Source organism: Halictus rubicundus, chromosome 11 (genome assembly GCF_050948215.1).
Source record: "Halictus rubicundus isolate RS-2024b chromosome 11, iyHalRubi1_principal, whole genome shotgun sequence".
Taxonomy (NCBI): domain Eukaryota; kingdom Metazoa; phylum Arthropoda; class Insecta; order Hymenoptera; family Halictidae; genus Halictus; species Halictus rubicundus.
The window spans coordinates 14785511-14808015 of record NC_135159.1 but is presented as its reverse complement, the minus strand read 5'-3'; the positions used below and the strand labels follow the sequence as shown (position 1 = coordinate 14808015).

At 43.7% G+C, this 22505-nt stretch overlaps 6 protein-coding genes and 1 long non-coding RNA gene across 9 annotated transcripts in view; 3 read left to right on the top strand and 4 right to left on the bottom strand.

Moving 5' to 3' along the window:
• Positions 1-365: 365 nt before the first annotated feature.
• On the top strand, positions 366-2859 carry LOC143359330 (ATP-binding cassette sub-family G member 5). Its single transcript, XM_076797219.1, has 5 exons — positions 366-561; positions 821-1396; positions 1617-1839; positions 1915-2129; positions 2192-2859. Exons 1-5 carry the CDS (start codon positions 366-368, stop codon positions 2857-2859), a joined length of 1878 nt encoding a protein of 625 aa, XP_076653334.1.
• On the bottom strand, positions 2848-5535 carry Scot (Succinyl-CoA:3-ketoacid CoA transferase). Its single transcript, XM_076797220.1, has 6 exons — positions 5338-5535; positions 4734-5111; positions 4237-4662; positions 4041-4149; positions 3654-3870; positions 2848-3593 (listed from the first exon to the last, which is right to left on the bottom strand). The coding sequence occupies exons 1-6, from the start codon at positions 5425-5427 to the stop codon at positions 3191-3193; spliced, it is 1623 nt and encodes a 540-aa protein (XP_076653335.1). The 5' UTR covers positions 5428-5535; the 3' UTR covers positions 2848-3190.
• A 163-nt stretch (positions 5536-5698) lies between these two features.
• On the bottom strand, positions 5699-10471 carry Kermit (PDZ domain-containing protein GIPC-like protein kermit). The gene is made up of 7 exons (XM_076797221.1): positions 10338-10471; positions 9595-10171; positions 8527-8860; positions 7123-7219; positions 6633-7015; positions 6379-6460; positions 5699-6281 (listed from the first exon to the last, which is right to left on the bottom strand). Exons 3-7 carry the CDS (start codon positions 8854-8856, stop codon positions 6124-6126), a joined length of 1050 nt encoding a protein of 349 aa, XP_076653336.1. The 5' UTR covers positions 8857-8860; positions 9595-10171; positions 10338-10471; the 3' UTR covers positions 5699-6123.
• Positions 10472-10777: 306 nt separating this feature from the next.
• On the top strand, positions 10778-13329 carry Arp8 (Actin-related protein 8). 2 transcript variants are annotated; one of them, XM_076795890.1, is made up of 6 exons: positions 10778-11031; positions 11112-11279; positions 11339-11830; positions 11925-12636; positions 12833-12961; positions 13022-13194. In XM_076795890.1, the coding sequence occupies exons 1-6, from the start codon at positions 11002-11004 to the stop codon at positions 13192-13194; spliced, it is 1704 nt and encodes a 567-aa protein (XP_076652005.1). In that variant the 5' UTR covers positions 10778-11001. The 2 variants fall into 2 exon arrangements, with proteins under 2 accessions (XP_076652005.1, XP_076652006.1); XM_076795891.1 differs by lacking the exon at positions 10778-11031 and having other exon boundaries at positions 11145-11279; positions 11336-11830; positions 13022-13329.
• Positions 13187-14275, bottom strand: LOC143358613 (uncharacterized). Its single transcript, XM_076795892.1, has 4 exons — positions 13861-14275; positions 13579-13714; positions 13458-13514; positions 13187-13401 (listed from the first exon to the last, which is right to left on the bottom strand). Exons 1-4 carry the CDS (start codon positions 14196-14198, stop codon positions 13249-13251), a joined length of 684 nt encoding a protein of 227 aa, XP_076652007.1. The 5' UTR covers positions 14199-14275; the 3' UTR covers positions 13187-13248.
• Positions 14276-14897: 622 nt separating this feature from the next.
• On the top strand, positions 14898-17044 carry LOC143358842 (uncharacterized). Its single transcript, XR_013083016.1, has 2 exons — positions 14898-15503; positions 15583-17044. It is a non-coding gene; the product is annotated as an uncharacterized LOC143358842 (long non-coding RNA).
• Jumu (Forkhead box protein N4 jumeau) overlaps positions 15951-22505 on the bottom strand; it is a 29187-nt gene continuing 22632 nt past the window's right edge. For both annotated transcript variants that reach the window (XM_076796321.1, XM_076796322.1), the window contains exon 4: positions 15951-21300. In XM_076796321.1, coding sequence (XP_076652436.1) covers positions 20631-21300 — 670 coding nt within the window. In that variant the 3' untranslated portion in view covers positions 15951-20630. The remainder of the gene's footprint in view (positions 21301-22505) is intronic.

Sequence of the window (22505 nt, the reverse complement as noted above, 5' to 3'; positions counted from 1 at the left end):
ATATTCACGTTCAAGGATCCAAGAAATTCTATGACAAATCCTTGATCCAAAGGGCCCTCGTCAGGTAGCTACGCGGCTGCGCTACCCGCCGATGGTGTGTACCTTCGACCTCCCACCAATCTCTCTTCAGAGAGGAGACATTCACCTCGCGAAGCCAACTCCCAAGTCCAGGTATCGCTGCCGACGGTTACCTTCTAGCTGCAATGGCTGGCGAGCCGCTTCCACCGACACTCTGCTGGCTAGTTTGTCCTGCATCGTCCGAGCCACCCTCCGCCCTCAGGGACAAAAATCATTTGGACAGTTCTCGTTCAGTGGAGTGAACCTACCAGTTGATTTTCCATGTGACGGACCGCGAATCGGAAAAGATGATCCCGTCCGACTGCACCTTGGACATATCGAATGTGTACCACTCGACAGCGGTGGTGATTGAAGGTAGCTGCGTGAGCAAGACGGAACCCACCGCGGTACTCAGGGATGTGTCCGCTAGGGTCCACGGTGGAGAGGTCCTGGCCATCCTGGGTTCCAAGGGGTCGGGCAAGAGGGCTCTGCTGGATGTCATCGGTGAGTGTTCCATTATTTCACAATTTTTCAACGGATCCACCAACAGCAATTTCAATCCGACCGCTGATCCTTCTGGGAAATACAAATTGTCTTCATCAATTGCAAGAATTGCTTCAATAACCTTGGCGAGTCAAAAATAACAGATAGATGTCCCTAAATTCTCTTAATCTTTTTACCCATTTTCGTCATAATGTCCGCAGTCTAATTATAATAAATAATAATAGTGTGGGACCTGTAACGAGCCTAGTCCCTGTTTCAGCCGGCAGAGCAGAGGGAGAGACAAGAGGCAGAGTCACCCTGAACAACAACCTGCTGACCCCGGAGCTGTTCAGGCGTCATGGAGGATACGTGGCCCACAGATGCCACTTGCTGCCCAGCCTAACTGTCCGTCAGACTCTAACCTATGCCATCTGGCTGGCGAACTTGAGCAACAGGGAGGCCAGGGTGCGACAGACTCTGGCAGACCTGGCGTTATCCCAGGTAGCCAATAGGTCGGTGAATGACCTGACCAAACCAGAATACAGAAGGCTGATGTTGGGAGTTCAGCTGGCCAAGGACCCCACGCTGTTGCTCCTCGATGAGCCAACTTGGGACACAGACCCTCTGAACACCTATCTGATCGTCTCCATGCTCTGGTCCTATGCTACCAGGAGGGGGTCCATAGTTGTCCTCACTATGGAGACACCTAGGTCCGATGTCCTTCCGTTTGTCAGTCGGGTGACTCTGTTGTGCCTGGGTGCTGTGGTGTACTCTGGGCCCACTAGGAGCATGCTCGACTACTTCACGTACATTGGGTTTCCTTGTCCTGAGCTGGAGAACCCCCTGATGTATTATTGTAAGTATATCTAGGGGATTGGGGCCCTTCGACGAAGGTAAACGACTCTCTGGCAGGAGGGGAATGCGTGACGTCACGTTACCCCCACTACTGCTGCAGGTACCTGCCAACCAACCACCGTCGCGCATTCTCATCGTGCAGAGAGTCGCTACAGAGGAATCTGACAAATACTTTTCTTGGCAACTCTGGTGAAGGGCAACATGGGAAATTGAATGTTCAGTGTGCCTGTCCACGGTCGATCGTCGCTCCAGAGACCGTTTCCTGGAGTCTAATCAGCAGATATCGGTGCTGGTCGACAAGTTCAAAGCCGAGGGCGTCATCTACATGAAAGAGGCCCCGCAGGTCCCACCGAACATGAAGGACACGCCCCTCGGCATCATGCACAAGGGGCTGGGAAGGGGGATCAAGCCGGGATGCTTCTCCACGCTGCTCGCTCTTTATTTGTGAGTGATTTACGATGATTCAATTCGACTTTCGGATTTCGTAGCTATACTAACTGCAGAATCCGAACATCCTAGGAGAGGTTTGGCGGCGACATTCGCGTTCAACAAATCGGGATTGGGACACTTCGCGACTAGGCTCCTGTTGCTACCATTCTCCGTGGCGCTGATGAGCATCCTCTACTCTCATTCCACGCCTGTTCAGTCCAGGATCTTTCTGCAGACTGGGGGCCTGACCTTCAACGTTTTGACGTTGTTCTACGTTGCTGGGATTGCCACCACGGCGCTACTATGTGAGCAGACTCCCAACTATACCATCTGAATTTACATTGATTTAAAAAGTTCGTTTAATCAGTTCCAGGTTATCGCGCCAGGTACTATCAAGAGAAGCGGGAGGGCCTCTACGGTGGCGCCATGTTCCTAACAGCGTACGCGTTATTGAGCCTGCCGCTCAGCTTCCTGTCCTCCATGATCACCATAGGCATCCTAACACCGATCCTAGAGTCCGACCTATCATTCTGGGCCTACGCGTCCGGGGTATTGTGGGCCAGTTACGTGGCAGCCGAGCAAGTGACCGTGGCAGTGATGATGGTGGTCGGGAAACCCGTAACAGGCGCCATAACCGTCCTGTACATGACGCTGGCGTCTCTCGTGGTGGCGTCTGGTGCCATCAGGAGCCTGAAGGGCCTGCCATATTGGCTGGCAGCGGTCTCCACAGCGTTGCCAGCTAGGTACGCGTCTCTGGCACTGAACCAACTGGCCATCGACATGCCAATGTTCCTGAACCTTCCGTACAACGAGACCTTCGCCTGTCCCGGAGTACCTGAGCTCTGCAGGTACCCGGACGGAAGGACCTATCTAATAGAACGTTTCACCAGAGAGGGTGAGAACATCTCCGAAGTCCTGAACGTCGATTTAAACCTGCTGATATCTCTGGCGTTCGCTGTGGGACTCTGTATACTGAACAGCGTGCTCTATCTGCTACCTCTACCCGCCAGGGTCAAGGCGAAGTTTCGAGAATAAACATGTTTATTCGATTACAAAATTATGTTACACCGTCTGCCAAGACTTAGCCGCCGTTAACTTGTATTCGAGCCGTTCAATGCAAAAATGGTGCAAATCGAAACAGTGAATCATTGGATAAGGAAGTGTTTGTATTGTGTGTGGACCGCATTGAAATTACTGTTATTTTATTTAATGACGATTGAACCATTGTTACACCGCTTTTGCATTGAACGGCTCATTTAATTGCGTATTTATAGTAGACTTAAAGTAAGCTATACAAAAACTGTGTGTGTATGTGTGTGTGTGTAGTTTTGCAATTCTGTACTGATAGAGTATCAAGCCGCTGTTTTTATTCACAATCCTCTGCGTCCACCTGCCTCATCTCTTTGAGGTCGTCGGCTACCATGAACTCGCAACCGGTGGAGCTAACTAGGTCGCTCATGTCAACACCAGGCGCGATTTCGATGAGCTTCAGGCCCTCTCCCTTCATCACCTCGAACACCGCCATGTCTGTGATGATCAGGTCCACGCATTGATGCCCTGTCAGCGGCATCGTGCAACTCTTCATGATCTTCGGACCACCATCCCGAGCCTTGTGCTCCATGGTGATGACCACTCTCGTGTTTGGCGCTACTGCCAGATCCATGGCGCCTCCCATGCCCTTCACCGACTTTCCTGGGATCATCCAGTTTGCCAGATCTCCCTTTTCAGACACCTGCATCGCACCGAGTATCGTCAAGTCGACATGACCTCTGAAAGTATCAAAACTAACATCGATTCTTTAGTAGGATCGTAAAATATTGAACAAGTACCCTCGAATCATGGCGAAACTCTCATCGCTGCTGAAGTACGACGCGCCTGGCAACACTGTAACCGTCTCCTTTCCAGCGTTGATCAGATCCGGATCGAGCTCGTCCGCGTCAGGGTACGGACCGAGACCGAGAATACCATTTTCGGACTGCAGAGTCACTTTTACGTTCTTGGGAAGGTATTTGCACGCCATGACCGGTATGCCGATCCCCAAATTGGCTGCAATTGATTTATTGGGACTTGAATGTATTCAAAATCGTATAAGGTGTGCAAATATATTCGGAGACTATCAAAACCCAATCTCGTATACTTCCTTTACGAATGAAAACTAAATCTCGCTAAGAATAGCGCCGAATTTATGTGCACACCTAATAGCAAGTCCTCCTTACCATACATTCCATCTTTGAACTCGAGAGCAGCACGTTTGATGATCCTGTCCCTAGCTTTGCTAGCTGGTGTGACCTTCTTCGGCTTTACATTTTCTTTCGTGTAGCGTTTCTGATTTAAAGAATAGGTTAAGTGTCTACTTGTCTGTTAAGAGTCTCTGTTATTGGCCTATATCAACTTTACTGAATGTAGACCAACCTCAACGCGTTTTTCATACGACGGGCCCTTGACTATTCTGTCCACGTAAATCCCAGGCAAATGCACATGATCAGGGTCCAGTTCACCAACGTCAACGATCTCCTCAACCTCAGCAACCGCGATCTTGGCAGCCTTACACATTACCGGGTTAAAATTCCTGGCCGACTTTCTAAAAACCAAATTTCCTGCTTTGTCCGCTTTCCAAGCTTTTATCAGAGCATAGTCTCCAGTGATCGCGGTCTCCATGACATAGTGTCTACCATCGAACTCTGCCATGCTTCTCGGTTCACCAGATATTTCTGCTTGTCCTTCCTTATCGTACTTCACAACAACATTACCCTCCTGAATTAAAGTTCCACAGCCTGTAGGAGTGTAAAATGCTGGTATGCCAGCACCGCCAGCACGAATACGCTCAGCTAATGTGCCCTGTGTTGCAAATTATCAACTATTAAGTTTATTGTGTTGCTAGTTCAAGTTTGATTATCCGTAATAGTCACCTGTGGAGTTAGTTCTACTTCTAGTTTCCCACTGAGATACTGTTTCTCGAATTCGGGGTTCTCACCCACATAGGAAGCTATCATTCTTTTTATCCTGTGTTCCTTTAATAGTAAACCTAATCCGAAGTCCTCGACGCCTGCGTTGTTCGAGACAACGGTTAAATCTTTGATTCCCTTTTTTAAAACAGCTGCTATTAAATTCTCCGGGATTCCACATAGTCCGAAACCACCGACTAACAGTTTCGCACCGTTTGGCATGTCGCAAATTACTTCGTCGACGCATTTGAATATTTTGCCGTCCCCTACGGGCGCAACTTTCTGAGTTTCTTCGTCGGCTTCGGAAATATTGGTCTTCACTGAAAATTTGACTGCGCTTATCTGTGAGTAAAATTAACAGAAAATTTATTTACATTGAGCAATTCGACGAAAATGAATGTTAAGTCGATATTCGAAACACAGATAAGGGTTACGTAATTCTAGATAATAAATTATTGTTAATAAGCAGATTGTAGATTTTAAATAAAAATACCGGGAGGAAGTATAGGTTAGGTGAGGTTAGGCTCCACGGAATGATTCACTACTTTTTTGGACAATTCTTACATACCCTCGAGAGCTTGAAATTCGTATAGCAATTTTTTGAACTTTCGCCAACGCGAAAGAGCAAACAGCTAGCCCTAGTTATGGCAAAAGCCATGATTGCCTGCGCCGTATTGTGCACGGATATCGGAACTTGTTGGAACTTGTTTGCTATAGATGTTTTCCGTATAGATATCAATACCGACTGTGTAGATAGATAACAAACTGATATATGTATACGTATATATACGTCAATTGAATTAAAATTAAGTCGGTTCTTATTGGTCGAAATTAATCGACTGATAAAGAACGAAATTGCACGAAAACATCTCTCAAGGACTGGGAACATGAAAAATCAATTGTCAGCTGGTAAGTGAAACAAGTTCAAACAAAGAGCTCTCCAGATTGTTTATTTCTTATCCTATGATCAATCTCAAGACTTATATGCCTCTGTGTTTAGTTTGTTCTAATTGCACTAAGTCTGCAATGAAATAATTTACATTATAATTACTCTGTTCATTATTTCTATGTAGGTCATAGTTTCCCAATTTTGTTCTGTCTCATAGCCCCATTTTTCAAAGTTTCTATTATTCATTTGCTATTTTGAACCTTCAAAAATGGGGTTGAGAATAAAAAAATACAAAATAACCAAAAATTGGAAGACCAACGTTTCTTATGTAGGTGTCCTCAGCGTCGCCATTGAGAAACTACGACGAAGGCCATGGCGAATCGCTTCGGAAACGAACACTTAACAAATGTACAAATCCATGGAGTTAAAAATGATGTATAGCCATAATTTAATTAGTCGTTTTCATCATCGATGTCTTCCAGCTCTGGCATCTGTAACTGCGCCCCATAATTCAATCACAAAGTCGTCTGTGAACCCAAAGGCCTCTAAATCGGAATTGTCTATGGCCTCTGCGAAATCGATGCTGTTGCCTTTGCCTTCCGACAACTCCCAGATTTGTGTCGCTGTTTAAAAAACATATACAACATTACAAAATGGAAGGACTTATTCAACAATATAGACTAAATCAATTCTGTAGCAACAGGTTATAAAACCACATGCCTAATTCAGTGTCGTATATCCCCATGAAGCTCTCCAAGATCACATTGATCTTCTCGATCCCCACTGTCGCTGCATCATCCACCTGGAGAATATTTTTCAATTAGTATCTTATGATTAGATTGCGGATTTGGAGAGCTACAATTTACTAGTTCCAGCTTATCAAAATGATTAAAGTGAGAAAGAAATTTTTGTTTGGCTTCTGTTCACTGTAATCCAGTATGCTTGATGGATTTTTTAATCGAAGAGATAGTTACTGTTTCCACAATCTGGGCGCTGCCATCCGCCTTGAATCTCAGAGTCTCCTTTCCAGAACCATAACCCGCTTTCTTCCCCCTTTTAAGGTCTCCCCTTGGACCAATGCTGCCGAAACCATTCTTCAATGGCTCCACCAGCCTCAGAGTGAATGACGCGCCTTTAGGAATGTCTTTTAGCATCTTAGCCACCTCGAAGTGGCGTTTACCGATCAGGCTATCCGAATCTATCTTCTCTATGTGATCCCCGATCTCTATCACCTTTATCCTGTCGATTACAGAGCCTTCTTTGATGCGTTTGATGAACGCATAACCAGCGCCGTTGTCGGTTATGGTCAGCCCTAGAGCGTCGTCCGATTTCACTAACTCGATTTCCTTGGGACGCCCTGAAAAGATTTGAACAATTCACTATGTAGACGATCTATGCACATTCCCATCTTTATAGATCAGAAGGATCTAAGATCTCAAGATGGACAGATTTATAGCAGCTCACCTTTCCTGTGAGCGAATATGAAGTCGCCCACCCCTATCTGGCTGCCTAACAGCTCGGTCATCTCTATCTTGTGCGTGTTCAGCGTACAGAAGAGTATCTGAAAGAGGAGGAAGTCGTTAGGACCCCATAAAAAGTGAATGTTCATGTCGGAGCATAATGATTACCGAACGGGTGAACGCGTTACACGCAATATTAAACGGGCCAGCATCCAGCTTAATTGTCACGCTATATTTCTTTAATAAACGCTAACACGCATGGCCGAGCTAAGACACCCCGTGCAACCCCCGTGGCTGGGTCCATTAAAATCCTTACAGATTCATTTCCCTCAGCTTATTGCTCAATTTACTTCTTCCTCACTTATTCCTCAATACTTAACATAAATAGCAAGCCTATTAAAACCTGCTGCAAACGACCTGAAAAGTTCTCGGTTCCAGCTAAGCTCAATACTTTAATGCTATTGAATTAATTGACTTAATATTTCCAACATAATTCAAAGCTAATTTGGTGCAGCCAATACATTCGTCTCTTAGTGACTGTATATCGCTAATTGGGCCCGCTCTATTAAATGCACCAGGTTGCAAATAGAAAAGCATCCCGCCCGTTATCAAGCGGTTCTATCATTAGCGGTGGGTCAACTTTCACTGGCGACTATCACAGGCGACGCAACAAGTGGTTCGCGATTCGGTGCTCATTTTAAATGGCCAGTGGCGATCGGCATAGGAAACGTGTCCACAACATTTACAACCAGTTATTACGTGTCTCTCACGGAGAGGATGTGTGTGGTGACGCGAGGCCGCGGCCCGTAACCGATGTTTCCTGTATCCGGAGCCAACGCACTACCCGTGGAGCACGTTGAAACGTTCAGCTATGCGTGTCACGGATCTCAATCCAAAATAATATGCTCCAGCGTAAACAAACTCGCGTTGTTTATATTGTACCCAACGTAGGGAAGGATAGCAAATGACAGAGTAAGAGGGAGGGTCGAGGCGCGGATAAGTTCAAAGGTCCGCGTGTCGATTACAATTGTTAAACGAATAGAAAACTTTCTTCTGTTCGCTTCGGCTTTTATCAAACTTTCACGAGCACATTCGTGAAACTTTTCTGGTCAAAACGAGTCCAAACACGAGGTCGTTCGTGGCACATTTGCCTTAATAAAACGATTCAGTGAAACCTCAAGCGGACAGTTCGGATACTCGAGGTTCCACTATATCGTGGATTAAACGATTAATCGTGAACCAAATGGTATCGTGTCGGGTATCATTTTAATCGGAAAAATGCGAGGAATATTCTCGCAACAGTTTCGTCAACACGATGTCTATGGTTTAGCGAAGAAATTCCGAAGAATAAGAAAGTTTCGTCGGATTACCGTCGAGGACCAGTTTACCCGATCATTGGCCAACTCACTTCTTCCACAGGTAGGTCGTAGCATTCTGCTATCTTCTGATAAAGCTCCCGGACATTGCTGAAGCCCGATATCAGTCCAGTGGGACTGCCATGCGCCAGTTGACAATGAAAGACCAGAGGGGGTCTGGAGACCCTGGATGAGCGGCGTTGTTCCTGCGCTTCTGCATTGTTCTTCTGGGCCGCACGTGTGCCGTTGCCAGCATCCAACGACGTCTGGTCGCCCTCGTTACCATTCTGCTGGCAGTGATTGTTACTGCCATTATGGCTACCGCCATTTAATTTATCCGAGGTCGGCGATCTCTGAGCGGCTCGCGCTTTGAACAGCGGCATGTCTCTGCGAAAGAAATCGTTTATAAATAAACAAATATAGAAATCGTCTGACGAACGTATATTTTATCACAGGTGGAGAAATAAAGGGGGGGGAGGGGAGACACGTTGTGCAAACGATAACCGAGAGTCTGTGTACCCAGTGTGACGATAACGATAACGGAACGAACGCAACGGTCTTGTGACAGTGCACGAAACCGCAGACAGGTGATACCGGTTTAACAGATTGTCCGTATCGCGTTGCAGGTTCTCACAGTTACTAAATTTCATCGCGATCGTTCGCTCGATCGCTGGCTCAACGATCCTCGACCTCTCGGTCTACGTTTGTCCAACAATACGTTTGACTCGATGTTTATAATCTGCAAAATAACAGAGATCGTTAAAAAATCGTTCCATGCACTTAAAACCAAATTTTTAATCACAATCTTCACGCACGTGGCCCACGATCTCTTCTAGAGTCCAATCTTTCTACAAGTGAAAGATTAACGATCTTCAGGGGGTCTTGATCAATTTTTAAGTCTCAAGTAACGTGGAGCAATAATTTCTTTTGGGTCTGACCAGACTTTCTAAGAATTTGGGAGCCTCGAATAAATTTTTAAATTACAGAAAAAGGAAAGTAATATTAATTCCAAGGCCGTCGGTCACCTGTGCCCCCCGTCCCCCCAATAAGTGCCGCCCACCGGTGACCGGCGCGGTCAACGCGTTAACGCAACGTTGAGGAATGGTTGCGCTGTCTCTTACCTGGTCTAGGTTGCACTGTGCGACGTTCCGGTAACAAAACAATCCTGCTAGTGGCGCGAACAGGCGAAAAAGTTGCAGCGATACGTCATATCTGACCTACTGTTTTTGCAAAAAAATTCCTTGGTCTGGACAATCTACGCTTATCGGTTTTATCGTCGGCCGTTATTATCGCGGAGAACGATTCAGTGGCCACGCGAGCGTGTCTCCATCGTAGATCGTTGATCCTGCCTCGGCCGCTGGTGCATACGAATCAACGAGTATAGCTTGTTTTCCGTCGTTCGCAACAACTGGGTTAAACGATCGTTCAGCGGTGCACTGAGTCGTTCGTTGATCCGTTTAACGAGCCAGACAGTCGTCGGCTCTAATTCGGTGAATTCCCTCGGAACGAGCGATCCAGCAGAATACGTCTCTCTCGATCACGATCAGAACTCGCAAGAGCGTGTCGTTGCACTGCTGAACGGTTCCCTTTACCGTGGAACCCTTCAACATGACGGTCCCCCTCTCTTTTCCCCGTCAAATGTTGCTCGCTGTTGCATTTGTATTTGTACTTGGATCCTTTCGGGTATTAGGAATCTATCTATCGAAATCGTAATATTCTTGATCACGCATATACATATCAAAGTAGAATTTTAAGAAAATCTGCTTCGTTAGACAGTTTTTATTAGGTATATAATGGGACATTGCATTGTTTGTTTGTGGGTTAGTTGTTACGGATGAGGTTTGAGGATGATAGTGCTACTTACTTTTGAGATTTGAAATCATTGATCCTGCGGTTGGGATCCTTCGATTTTTTATCGATGAAAATTTGTGATCGACTAACTACTTTGCTAGAAATTGGTTTTCGGGCCATCTGGTGTTGAATGCAGGAAACTTGAGGATGTAACTACTTTATCTACCGAGTGGAGATAGCCTTACCTAATCTCTGGTTTTCCCATGGTTTTTCTTCGCGTTGCATTCGCTAGTTTCTTGTATTCCCTAGACCGCAGGCCCTTCCCCAATTCCTAGTTCCCAGCATTCCCTAGAACCTAGCCCTTTCTCCAGTCGCTAGTTCCTTATCCACCCTAATCGCCAGGCCCCTTACTTTCTCCATTGTCTAATCTTCAGTCCCTTCCTTTTTCTTTCTTGATTCTTAAACCCTACGCCCTTCCCCAGACCCTATCCTAGGCCCTTGCATTTACCTCTTAGGGTAAAAACACACGCGCAACCAACTAAAAAGTTTAGCGTCCCCTACCTAGATGGCGCCACGTGTCTGTTCTATCATTTATCACAACCAAAAAACACGAATAACGTATTCGTGAATTTATGTTGTCATTTCACTTATGTAGTCATTTCATAATTCGCGAATTTATTCAATGAGACACACACGTAATCTTTTAATTACACATCGAAGCATCCCCATAGTTAATCATGCCGGTTTTCCAGGAGTCCTGTGCAGAGGTAAATAAACAAAATTCTTTACCATTGCACCCCAGGTTCTAAGCATCAATGTGTGTTTAATTCGTTATGTTCTTACCCAGCAAATACAAGCACAGACAATCGTCATAATTCACCCTGGCTCCATGTATCTCAGAATGGGTAGAGCCTCAGATCTCAACCCATGTACTATACTAAACGCAGTTGCTAGAAGAAGACTACCTGCTGGTTTGGAGTACAAGGACAGTCTACTACCCCCCGCTAGTCCACGAGTAAGTTCCCCACGAAAGGCTGATTGGAAAAATGTATTAACTCTCTGCGCCTTTAGTAGACCAAAGAGTTGACCCAGGCGATGGAAGAATCTCGTCTACAAGTCTCGCATACTCTGCAGTCTTGCCTTCAGTCTGATGGACGAAGGAGATACGCCACGCCGCCACAACAAATAGCTGCTTTCAACCGTAGATCCAACCCAGAAGTATCCTCCCCATGCAGCGTCGAGTGGATTAAAACGAACAAAGACGTGGTGGTTGGGGATGATATACTGTCCTTGAACCCTGAGGATAATTTCAACGTACATTTCCCATACAGGAGAGGAGAATTGAATGTTCATTCTGGCCCTGGAGGAAGTCTAAGAGCTGTTATGGCTGATCTGAAGACAATTTGGGAATACGTGCTCACTGATAAGATGGACATCCCTCTGAGAGACTTAAAACATTACAGAGCGGTTCTGATTATTCCAGATATCTATAATAGACAGTATCTGAAGGAATTGACGACTTTAATGCTGTGCGAGATTGGATTCGGAGCGTGCTTTTTACTACAGGTTTTCAATTAGAGCTCTTATCAAAATCTCAAAAACCGGAATACCCCATTGAGCGTAATGTTCGCTCGCTGCAACCTAATCTCTTCTTTTCAAGGATCATGTAGCAGCCACATTCGGCGCGGGATTAGGCTACGCCTGTGTGGTCGACGTGGGCGACCAGAAGACTTCCGTTTCCTGCGTGGAGGATGGGATTTCCCATAGAAACACAAGAGTCCGCATGGACTATGGGGGCGGGGACATAACGCAAACATTCTTCTGGCTGCTGCAAAAATGCGCGTTCCCCTACAAAACATGCGATCCCTCGAACAAACTAGACGCCCTGCTTCTAAACCAACTCAAAAAAGACTTTTGCCACGTCGACCTAAACGTATGTGGCTCGCAAGAGAAGACGTTCGTCGTTCGAAAACCTAAACAACAGACGGAGAAGTATACTTTACAAGTAGGCGACGAGTGTCTGGTAGCGCCCCTCAGTTTATTCCAACCGGAATTGTTCAAAGTTACCGGAACGCACAATGTGCATATACAAAAGAGATCGATGGGCGATCCAGAGGATCCACACGATGAGAATTATTTGAGAGAGACTAGCAGGAGGGGTATCAAAGAGAATTTAGAACAAACTTCCGAGTTGCAAGAGGAGGCAACTGTACCGACTGTAGTTGGGGAAGAAGAGGTGGTCGTGGACGCTGTGGACTCTGCTCCAATCGCTTTGTCTAATCGCGATTTAGATGCTCCGAGAGATTTCGTGGTTGGTCCGCAACAATTACTTGGTCTTGATCATGCTGTGCTGCAGAGCATCGATCGCTGTCGTATGTATTTATGGCAGCAGACAAATTAAAAGAACTTGAGAACGTTAATATATTACTGTCGATATAGTAACATTATTGAAGAGAGCCAAACGTTCTCGAGTGGCTTCTATATCACATAACAAATGCAGAAAATTTGTATTTTGCATAAAGATCCACAGTCTACTGATCGGCATACATTAATGTAACTTCATTGCAGCTACTGAAGACTTGAAGAGGAAGATGTACAGTTGTGTGCTAGTTGTGGGATCAGGAATGAAGTTCCAGGGCATTGGGATGTGGCTCCATAATCGAATATCCCTTCAGATACCCTACATGTACAGAGCTGGTAGGTTCAGCTCATTTAACCGACCCATTGCAAAATAAGCAATTCCCTAAATTGTTGCAGAGCAATTGGACATAATAACGCAGCCAAAAGAAATGGATCCAGGCATGACAGCTTGGAAAGGTGCAGCGATCCTAAGCTGTTTAGAGTCCGCTCAGGAGCTCTGGATTGGTCGGCAAGAATGGGAGCACATAGGAGTTAGGGTGTTAAGAGAAAGAGCACCGTTCATGTGGTGAAATTACAAAGTACAAAATTTCAACTTTCTATATTTTCTAAAGATAGTAAAGACCCTATATCATATCCATCAGCCTGATCTTGTTCTTGTCGTTTCTGTGGCAAGCAGCGATGTCCGCTTCGATCAAAAAATTCGCGAAATCAACCACCTCGGGTATGATGTCCACGTAGATGTCGTCCCCGCCTTTTACGTACGAACTGGTCAGCACCTGTAAATTTGTTTATGTAAAAGATCTGACAGCAGTGAGACACATTCGAATTTTACCGATATGAAGTTCCTGATGTCCTGGTTGTCTGGAAACAATATGTGGACCACGTCGTCCTATAACATTAAATTAAGAAGATCGTTGTGATGTATGTATCTTAATATAATTTGTTCAACCTACCAAGTCGGTTTTCACTGTGTGAAATATACGTCTGGTTATTGTCTGCTCTGTACTGTATGTTGTGTCCCCTATTAGCTCTTCGTGTTCTAGATAGGCCTGTTTCATCTTCTCCAGACCTGTTTTCTTGTTTTGCAAACTGCAACAGAAATGAGGTAATTGTTGGCAACAATTGTTGGAATACTATAGATCTCCACGTAACTGTTAAGCAATTTTAAATATATCAAAAATTGGTTTTCATATTAGTCATCATATGGGGGCCTACTCTGTATACATTTTACTGACTACGATATGTCTTCTTGGATAGACGACAGACGTTTTTTGAGGCTTTCACGGAGGTCTTTAGAGCGTCGAACTTGCTCCTCCAACTCTCTCATAACATCCACCTCTAAATCTGGCGTTCCAGGGAGAGGATAGTTCCTCGGTTCTTCTTGGACAACTTCCTTCAACAAACTATAGCACATCTTGTTCTGTTTTGTTTCTATTTCTTCAGAACCACTGCTGTCTTTAAAACTTGACGGGTCCAATTCGGACATTTTCTTCACTAACGCCTCGATCTGCTTAACACGTTCCATCCACGTGTCTTTCAGCATATCGGCAGTATTCTCTAACGTGAATTCCATCTTCTATTTACCGAGATATCTAGAAAAATGTGTGAATAAGAGTCATCACAGGGTCCCTTTAAAAAAGCGGGAAGCAATACAATAGTGGTAAACAGCATTTCCGAATAATGCGTGGCGTTATCTATGCAAAAAAGTGGAACTAAAATCGACGACAAGCTTGGGCGTTTTGCCACTACGTCTTGTGGCGCTATTTTGACATTTTTGCAGCATTTACTGGTGGCGCCATCTACTGGTTAAAACGGAACTAAAATCGACTACAAACTTGGGCGGTTTGCCACTACGTCTTGTGGCGCTATTTTGACATTTTTGCAGCAATTACTGTTGGCGCCATCTAATGGACAAATCGGAACTAAAATCGACGACAAGCTTGGGCGTTTTGCCACTACGTGTTTTAGCGCTGTACGGACCCCGTTCGAAGCTTCAATAGTTTGCCGCGAGTGGCGTCACTGTCGCTGGCAATAATCAAAAGATTTATGGAGTTTTTGACATGATTTAGTATTTCTTTTTAAATCACAGTACACTTATCACACTGTGCAGTCTTTCAGCTTCAATTTAAGCCCTGAGGAGCTCCAAAATTCCTACGGGAACACATTCTAAAATCGACCCGAAGTTACCCCCTGAAATTGCTCCAATTCCTCCGATCTATCGGGCGGGATTTCAAATTATTGTGACGCGAAATCGAATTTTCTCTCACCGCTCGTTTGAGCTCTCAAAAAATTAAAAAATTTCTACTACGTATGTTGCAAAATATCGTTCAAGAATAAGATCGCATTTCCCAATATTTTATTACTGAAACTTCTCATTGCACATATACATTATCATTACAAATTACCACTGCTGCATCTACACGAACATTACATACATTTATAATATCGTATAGAAATATTACAAACAGGTACAAAAACTACTCTACTTCCCTTATATCGTATCATTTATCTTACTTAATCATGGATTACAAATTACCGTCGTTTCCTAAAGAGAGATTATCGATTAACAGGAAGCTGCTGTAATCTATCCAGCTCCAAGTAATTAACCCTTTATTCGTAAACGACTTTTCTTCCGTCGAAGAACAAATGCGAACATATATAGGTACATCAATAGAAAAATAAAAAGAAGATTTGTCCGAGACTATTTTCACCGACCGATGTCACTGAAAACGCCTTTGTTATTGACATAATTCAATGATCTAAATAAAGGGTTAATCCTCCATCGGGCGGAATGCAGATCCAACAATATTCGATTAATTAATTAATTAATTGGGTTGTTTGCTCATCACAATGGACACTATCTGCGGCTATGTACAGTGTTCGTCTCGTTCCTCTATCAATTAATCCCTCGGTCGCGTAATACAAAGGAAAGGTTTATACATTTTCACGACCCACAGCAGCCTGATGGATTCAGCATAATCAACAGCTCATGTGACGTGGAGGTCAATGAAAATATTCACCGAACTGCGGATGCTCATGCAATTGTATCATCGATAGAAAGAATAAATAAATGAATTGCTTAAATTACAATTTTCTTTGTTAATCATTAAATTTGGTGACGCACAAAGGTCCGCAGTCAGCTAGTTTAAGTAAAATTAACGTTAAGAGATCTTCGAGAAAAGTTGGCAGTAAGGTTTCCAAAATTCATCGTCCCCTTCGCAAAGGCAGTGCAGCACGAATTTTCGAAAATGTTTGTAGAAAAGAAACGGCATTATCACAACCCAAGGCACTCGATCACACGGTTCATAGTATGAGTACTGAGTCGTATAATGTTACATACTTTATTATTCAAATCCTAAGTCTTTACATGTCTGCTATAGAGAGATCATCCGACCGAATAATAAATAAAAAATATACAATTTCCGAGACAGTTAATACTTTGCTCACGCTATCACTTTTAACACACAGAGACTCACAAATTTACTCGCACGTTTCTTCTCAAGTCAAAAACTGTTGCGCCTGCGTATTCTTATTTCTTGTATACGATTTTGGCTGTCCGATTTTTAAAAATAAATCTTACTAATTTTCCGTGAACAAATTCGTGAGTCACCGAGCATACTCTTATCAGCGATGCTCCGCAATCGTCGTATATCGTGTGTTCAATTTGGTTCTCATCGGGGAACAATACCTTTCTTCTATTTTAGGGATTCATTGATCCTCTTGAGCCCTTTATAGGCTTCTGATCGCTACTGTTTAATCAGCCTAATTTTTGTTTTTTTTTTTATGATTATACCAACACGCAGTTCTACAAAGGGTCAAGTCCCAATGTCCCCGGCTCGTTTAGATACAAAAAGAAATCCATCGGATTCCCGCTCGATTTCGAATCACGCGCAACCGGAAATGCTGCAACATTGTTGAAACCGGTCCGCAAAAATACTCCGCAGAGAGAATACTAACACCTCGGGAGACGCTCGGTCGCCGAAGGGTACAGGGTTCACAAAATGAGAAACTCTAACGTACGCTATCAGAAAAATCTCGCAGCACCTGTTCGCTTAAAACGCGTTTAAAAAAATACGTTCGGTATCGTTTTAACTATTATTATGGCATTGTTTTCAAGGTGTACAACGAGCAGAGCGCCGTTGAGGCGCGTCCAGCTTCAAGGAGCGTTCAAATGAAAAAATAAGCTATATCACGCTTCGCCGAACTAATTAAAGTCCGTGCGATTAGTATAATATTGACAACTCTTTCTGTAAGAGAGGGGGGGGGGGGGTTGAGGTACACGTGCACGCACTCCCACGAGATCAGACACAATACCAGGTATATTCAGTTCGTTTTTCTTTACTTTTGTTTTTGCTTTTTTTCGTTCTATGCGAATATAAAAAAAAACTCTTAAACGTCTAAGTTTACTAGAGGGGGGGGGGGAAATAAAATGAGAATGCTAGATGTATGTACAGGGACTATACAGGAAAGTCATTGAACAGAGTGACGGGTACGAAAAAAACTTACAGATTAAACTTATTAGAACAGACTCTAAAAATACAGATTGGTCCCACGTGTCTAGATTTCTCTCTTTTTCAGTTTTTTCCATTTTCTCTCGCCGCGATCGTTCTGCCTCTCGCTAAAAAAACAAAGAAAGGACAAGCTTCTGTACACCTTACAGCGACTCGCTGTGTCGCGGTTCTTACTTCTTGTTTTTTTTTTTTTGTTTGATACGAAGTTACTGTACTTGTTTTGTAAAACTCGGTTCGTAAAAAAAAGACTACACTATATATATATATATATATATGTATATATATAATTATGTATATGTACATCGTGTACACCGGGTGGAACATGCAACCGGAAATAACTTTACGCGATTGGTCTTTTCCCGGCGTAAATCCTTAGAGGTCACTTAGAGGTGAAATTTGTATTCCAAGGGAGTTATATATTTTTCAATGGACCGATCGACGCGAAAAATATTCCTCCACGGGAAAGTACTGGGATGTTCAAATCTACAAACGGTTAGTTTCAGAGATATTTGATCACAATTGAAAAGTAGTTCAATTGAAATATCTCACGAACTAATGATTACATGCTGCAAACGGTATAGCACTTTTCTGTGGAGGAGTTTAAATTCTATCGATTGGCGTATTTGAAAATATATAATTCCCTTGAATATTTGACCTTTAAATGACCTCTAAGCGAAAACTTGGAGAAAAGGACCAATAACGTTGAATTAAATTACCATTGAGACATTTTCCACTAGAATTGTTGCGTAATCGAGGCGGTGTACCCTGTTACGCGTTCCACCTGGTGTGTACAGCGCACTATGTACAGATCACGGATGCTACTTTCTCGTCTACCATTTAGAATATGCTCCTGCGTCGTTCTCGACGAAGACACAGAGAAATCATACGGAAAAGTACACGAGAGCCGGTGAGAGGTGGCGCAAAACGTTCTTTTCCCACGGTTGGTCCGGCGACAGAGACTGAACCACAGCCTGTCCGGAGTGGTTATTTACAAATTTTACAGTCTACGGCAAAAAAACAATAGATACGCTGTAGAATTCTCTGAATCGAACGTCAGCGAATCACACTCTGACACGCGACCCTGCACGATAACACAGTTTTTAAACTTTGCCGCCGTCAGCCCGTGCACCACTCAGCGCGCGAAATTTGAATTGCCTGGCCGGAAAATCCTACTGAACTCGCTAAAAAATATTTGAAAATATTTCTCAATTTTCTCCTCGCACTGGCGAGTCATTTTACGGTTACAGTAATTACAACTTCTTCGACGTTCATAATTTTTCAGAAGAAGGAAGAAGTTTATATTTATTTCGACATATAGAGAACTAATAACTGGACTGCGGATCTTCAGGCAAAATGAAACTTTTCTGCGTTCATTCGAAATTCCTTTAATCTATCTCATGTTTTATGATAAATGCATAAAATCCGCAGTCTGTTAATTACATACATGTTTATGTAGAACACCTCTTTGAAATCTTGGTCACGAGTTTGACTCGACGTTATAGTGCAAGATGCAAGATCAGTGGTGCAAGGGCTGAGAAGGGTTAAACTAAAATTAAGTTCCCCACTCGGGACGAATGACTAAAATTATATATGTATATACAAGTACATACGTTTGCGAATAAAAAAGTTCCAGGGGGCAGGGGGAACTAATTCAACTGTTCGATTAGCTCCACTGGCCTAACACGAATAGAAGAACGAACTTGCTACTCTTAAATAAAAGCCTAGGAGAGCGAAGGAATAATAGAAGAAATACAAAAGGCGACGAGAATATCGTCAAACTATTTTCGGGAATACGAAAAGAACGCGATCATGTTCATCTTCCCGTTGAATCAGGTAATACGATTATTCTCAATCGCGCGCCCCCCACTGTAATTATGTATGCTACAAAATTTTACAAATTCAGATCGTTTTTCTACAGCTGTCTTCGTTCACGTATTTTTCTTTTTTTGTACTCTATATACCTGTGTCCCGTTAATTAATATGCTTCGAAATTCTAAGTAACATCATCGTCGTCATCTTTCTCTCACTCTCATTCTCACTCTCTCTCTCGCTCGCTTATATCAGGTATACAAAAACGCGGGGAACATTTACAATTAATCGCTTGCAATCCAGCAATGTATAAAAAAGTATAATACATCAGTCTGGCCAGTCCGCTGACCAAAATACTTATTCGACTTAAACCTCGTTATAACCCTAACCTCTTCGCCCTACATGCTTCTGGTACACAATTTTTCTTTTTTCCATTTTTCTTTCTTCGACCGCTCTATTTGTCTGTTGCTACTAACAATATTTTTCATGTCTGGAAAATCAGTTTGTCAATCGTATAAAAAGTTGCTCGAAGAACTAGATACGGTCCTGGTATGAATTTAGGTTAAAAGTGTGGGGGGGGAGGGGGAGACAGCTTGGAACGGCGCACACTTAGACGAGAGGAAAGTAATTGCCACGATTTTTGCAAAATTTCGCATACTGTCACGATTTACGTTAAGACAAAAGAAGAACAGTCGTTCCAACAGGTCTCTCCGTAGCGTCGCGTCTCTAGCCCCGCCCACTCGTGACGCAACCGCTAGACAACCAACGGGGGCACACGCAAAATGGCTTCCACTGCTCCCCAGGGTTTCAGACGCGACCTTACGGGGACTATATACTGTATGAACTTTTTTGAAGTAAAATTAGAGAAGACTGGCTCTGGTGTCACTGACTCGGAGACTCACGCAGAAGCTGGTCTCTCTCGGTGTAGAAATTGTACTGAACATCACGCGATCGAACGTCGGTAGAAAAATAGAAAAAATGTGCAGCCTCCTGGTAAAATAAGTTCTATGAATCGAGGAGCTTCTGCATGGTCTCCTGGACTGTCATTTGGTCGGCCACCAGAGCCATTCTTCCTTTGTCGTCTTTCACAAATCGATAAAAGGGACGTCACTCGATTTATAAACATTCTACTTTCTTTCAAAATTAATTGAAATTGAAATGAATTGTCTAGTATAAGTTTACTGCATTTCATGAAATTTGCCGTAAAACAATTCGTTGCTCAATGTAACAATGAAAGAATCAACTAATACGACAAAGAGAATTTTCATTTCTCAAAGAAGATTGAACAGCGTATGTTGCAGTAGTCGATTGTTCGTTGCTATATATAGCAACGAATTGTCTTCGTGTCACGTTATAAATTTCATGAAATTTATCTTTCTTTTCATCTGTCCATCGGAGAATTATTCTACCCCCATTAATACTCAATAGACTACGTAAAACAGGCCCCCTAAATTTCTGGATCACTTTCACTGTACAGAAACAGAGCTAGAGAAACAGAACTGTCTCCTACATTATTTGATACCCTAAATCTGAGCTAGCTTTCATTATAATCTTCGAGTAGAAGTCCCCCGTAGTTATCAGAACAGTGTCAACTATTTTCCTCGCGGCGTCTCGTGTGAACCCGTGTCCTCGCTCTACGGATACATAGAAAACTAGAAATTTTAGGGTAGTCCCAGCCGGGGAGTTCAATCTATCTTAAGAAAGGAGCCGTTCCCAGCACCGGCTCGCAGCAATAGTGGAGCTTTTCTCCTGGACGTTGTCACCGGTTGGTAGACATAGTTCCCCTGTATCGCCCCCGTTAGAGTCTTCTGCCTCTTCGTGCTGGGGCTGAGCTCGTATTCGAACGTCTCCTGCTTCGAGATGTTCAACTGCATGTGCAACGACTCCTTATTGTCCTCGATGTCGACCTCGTCGTACAGGTGCTCCACGATGTCGATATCGCAGTCCTGGCTGCTCTCGTCGTAACTGTCCGTCACCGAGTTCGCCGCTATGTGACTGTGGATAGATTCGTCATACGTTGTGCTCTCTTCGACAGCCTCGTCACCGGAACTTTCCGTCTCCTCGGACATGTCCCCGCTTCCGGCGTACTTCATCTCGCCGCGTTCCAGCAGCTCCAGATGATCCGGGTAGATCATCGCTTTCTTGATCGCCAGGGGATCCTTCCTTGACCACTTCTGAACTTCTTCGTCCATCTTGGCGACTTTCGCTGGGTTGATGGCCCACAGACAACCTTTCCGCTGGTTACCGTTGCCCGCTGGCTTCTCGATCTTCTCGAAACACTTGTTCAGGGACAGGTTGTGCCTCACCGAGTTCTTCCAGCCGTTCGGCGCGGTCTTGAAGTAGGGGAAGTGCTCGCTGAAAGGACATTTGTATCGGTGAGGTTTATTCATCAGTAGCGTACTTTACGAGACTTCTAACTAGACTGTGGATCTTTATGCAAAATAATTTTCCGTGTCAATTTCTAATTTTATTTTTTCTTTAATCATTTCAGCCTGTTAATTTCATTTACCCTCACACGTCAAAGAAAAATAGTGGTACAAAAGATCCTACGGTAGCTTTAGACTTCACTTTTTTAAATTAAATAGTACAACGGGCTAAATAAATTTTTTGGGGGGCAATTTTATTTGGCACAGCCTGTATATAAAATTGTTTTGTATTTTCAATGAACGTCCAAAAATAATTCTCGTATCTCCTGCTAGGGGTAGCACATAAAACAACTGGGTAAATTTTCCATTAAAAATTGAAGCTTCGAAAGATTAGTAATATTAATTTTGCTACGTTGAATACGTGTGTCTTGATTGATTAAATTAACTGGGGAGTTTGAATTTGAATAAAGTCCTGAAAAATTGGTTGGCGCGATACGAGAAGGGTATGGAAGGGCAGCTAGTCAGACAAAGGGCACGCGCGTCATTTTCTACAGGGACTGTACACTCTGCCATGCACCTGGTGCTCCAAGAGCCCCACACAAAATGGCAGCTTCCCCCCTTGTAACCTGGGAATAAAGGAAGGGACGACAATACTTTCTCCCCTCGCGGGGCTAAACACCGGAGGGCTTCGACCAGCCCTTATCCTTCCGGCCAAATGGTCGAAAATAAACGAATAGGTCGGCAACACGTCGTTTGTCAAATAGGAACCGTTCGCCTCCATTGTTCGACGGCGGTATCAAGAAAATATTAATCACGCTTCAACCCTCTTACACCCGGACAGGATTTTTCCATTGCATTGTTTGTTCCCTCGTCACCTAAAAAAACTTGCAACTATCAATTTTTTTCTCCGTTGCAACATCTATTACCTCGTTTCTAAAAAAGTTTTAAACAATAAGATTCGAAAGCACGCACAAGCCCTGCAAATATTCGTCTCATTGCAAAATCTTGTTAGGTACTGGTGACAAACAACAATTTATCAACCCCCTTTCCTGGCTAAAATATTCATATACAGGGTGTTTCATGTATTCTGTCGAATATCTTCGCCACTTTTACGAAACATTGTGTATCAGAAAAAAAAATTGTAACTCACGCTTCCCCTCTTCAAGGTCATCGCACGAGTTTCCAAGGTCACAT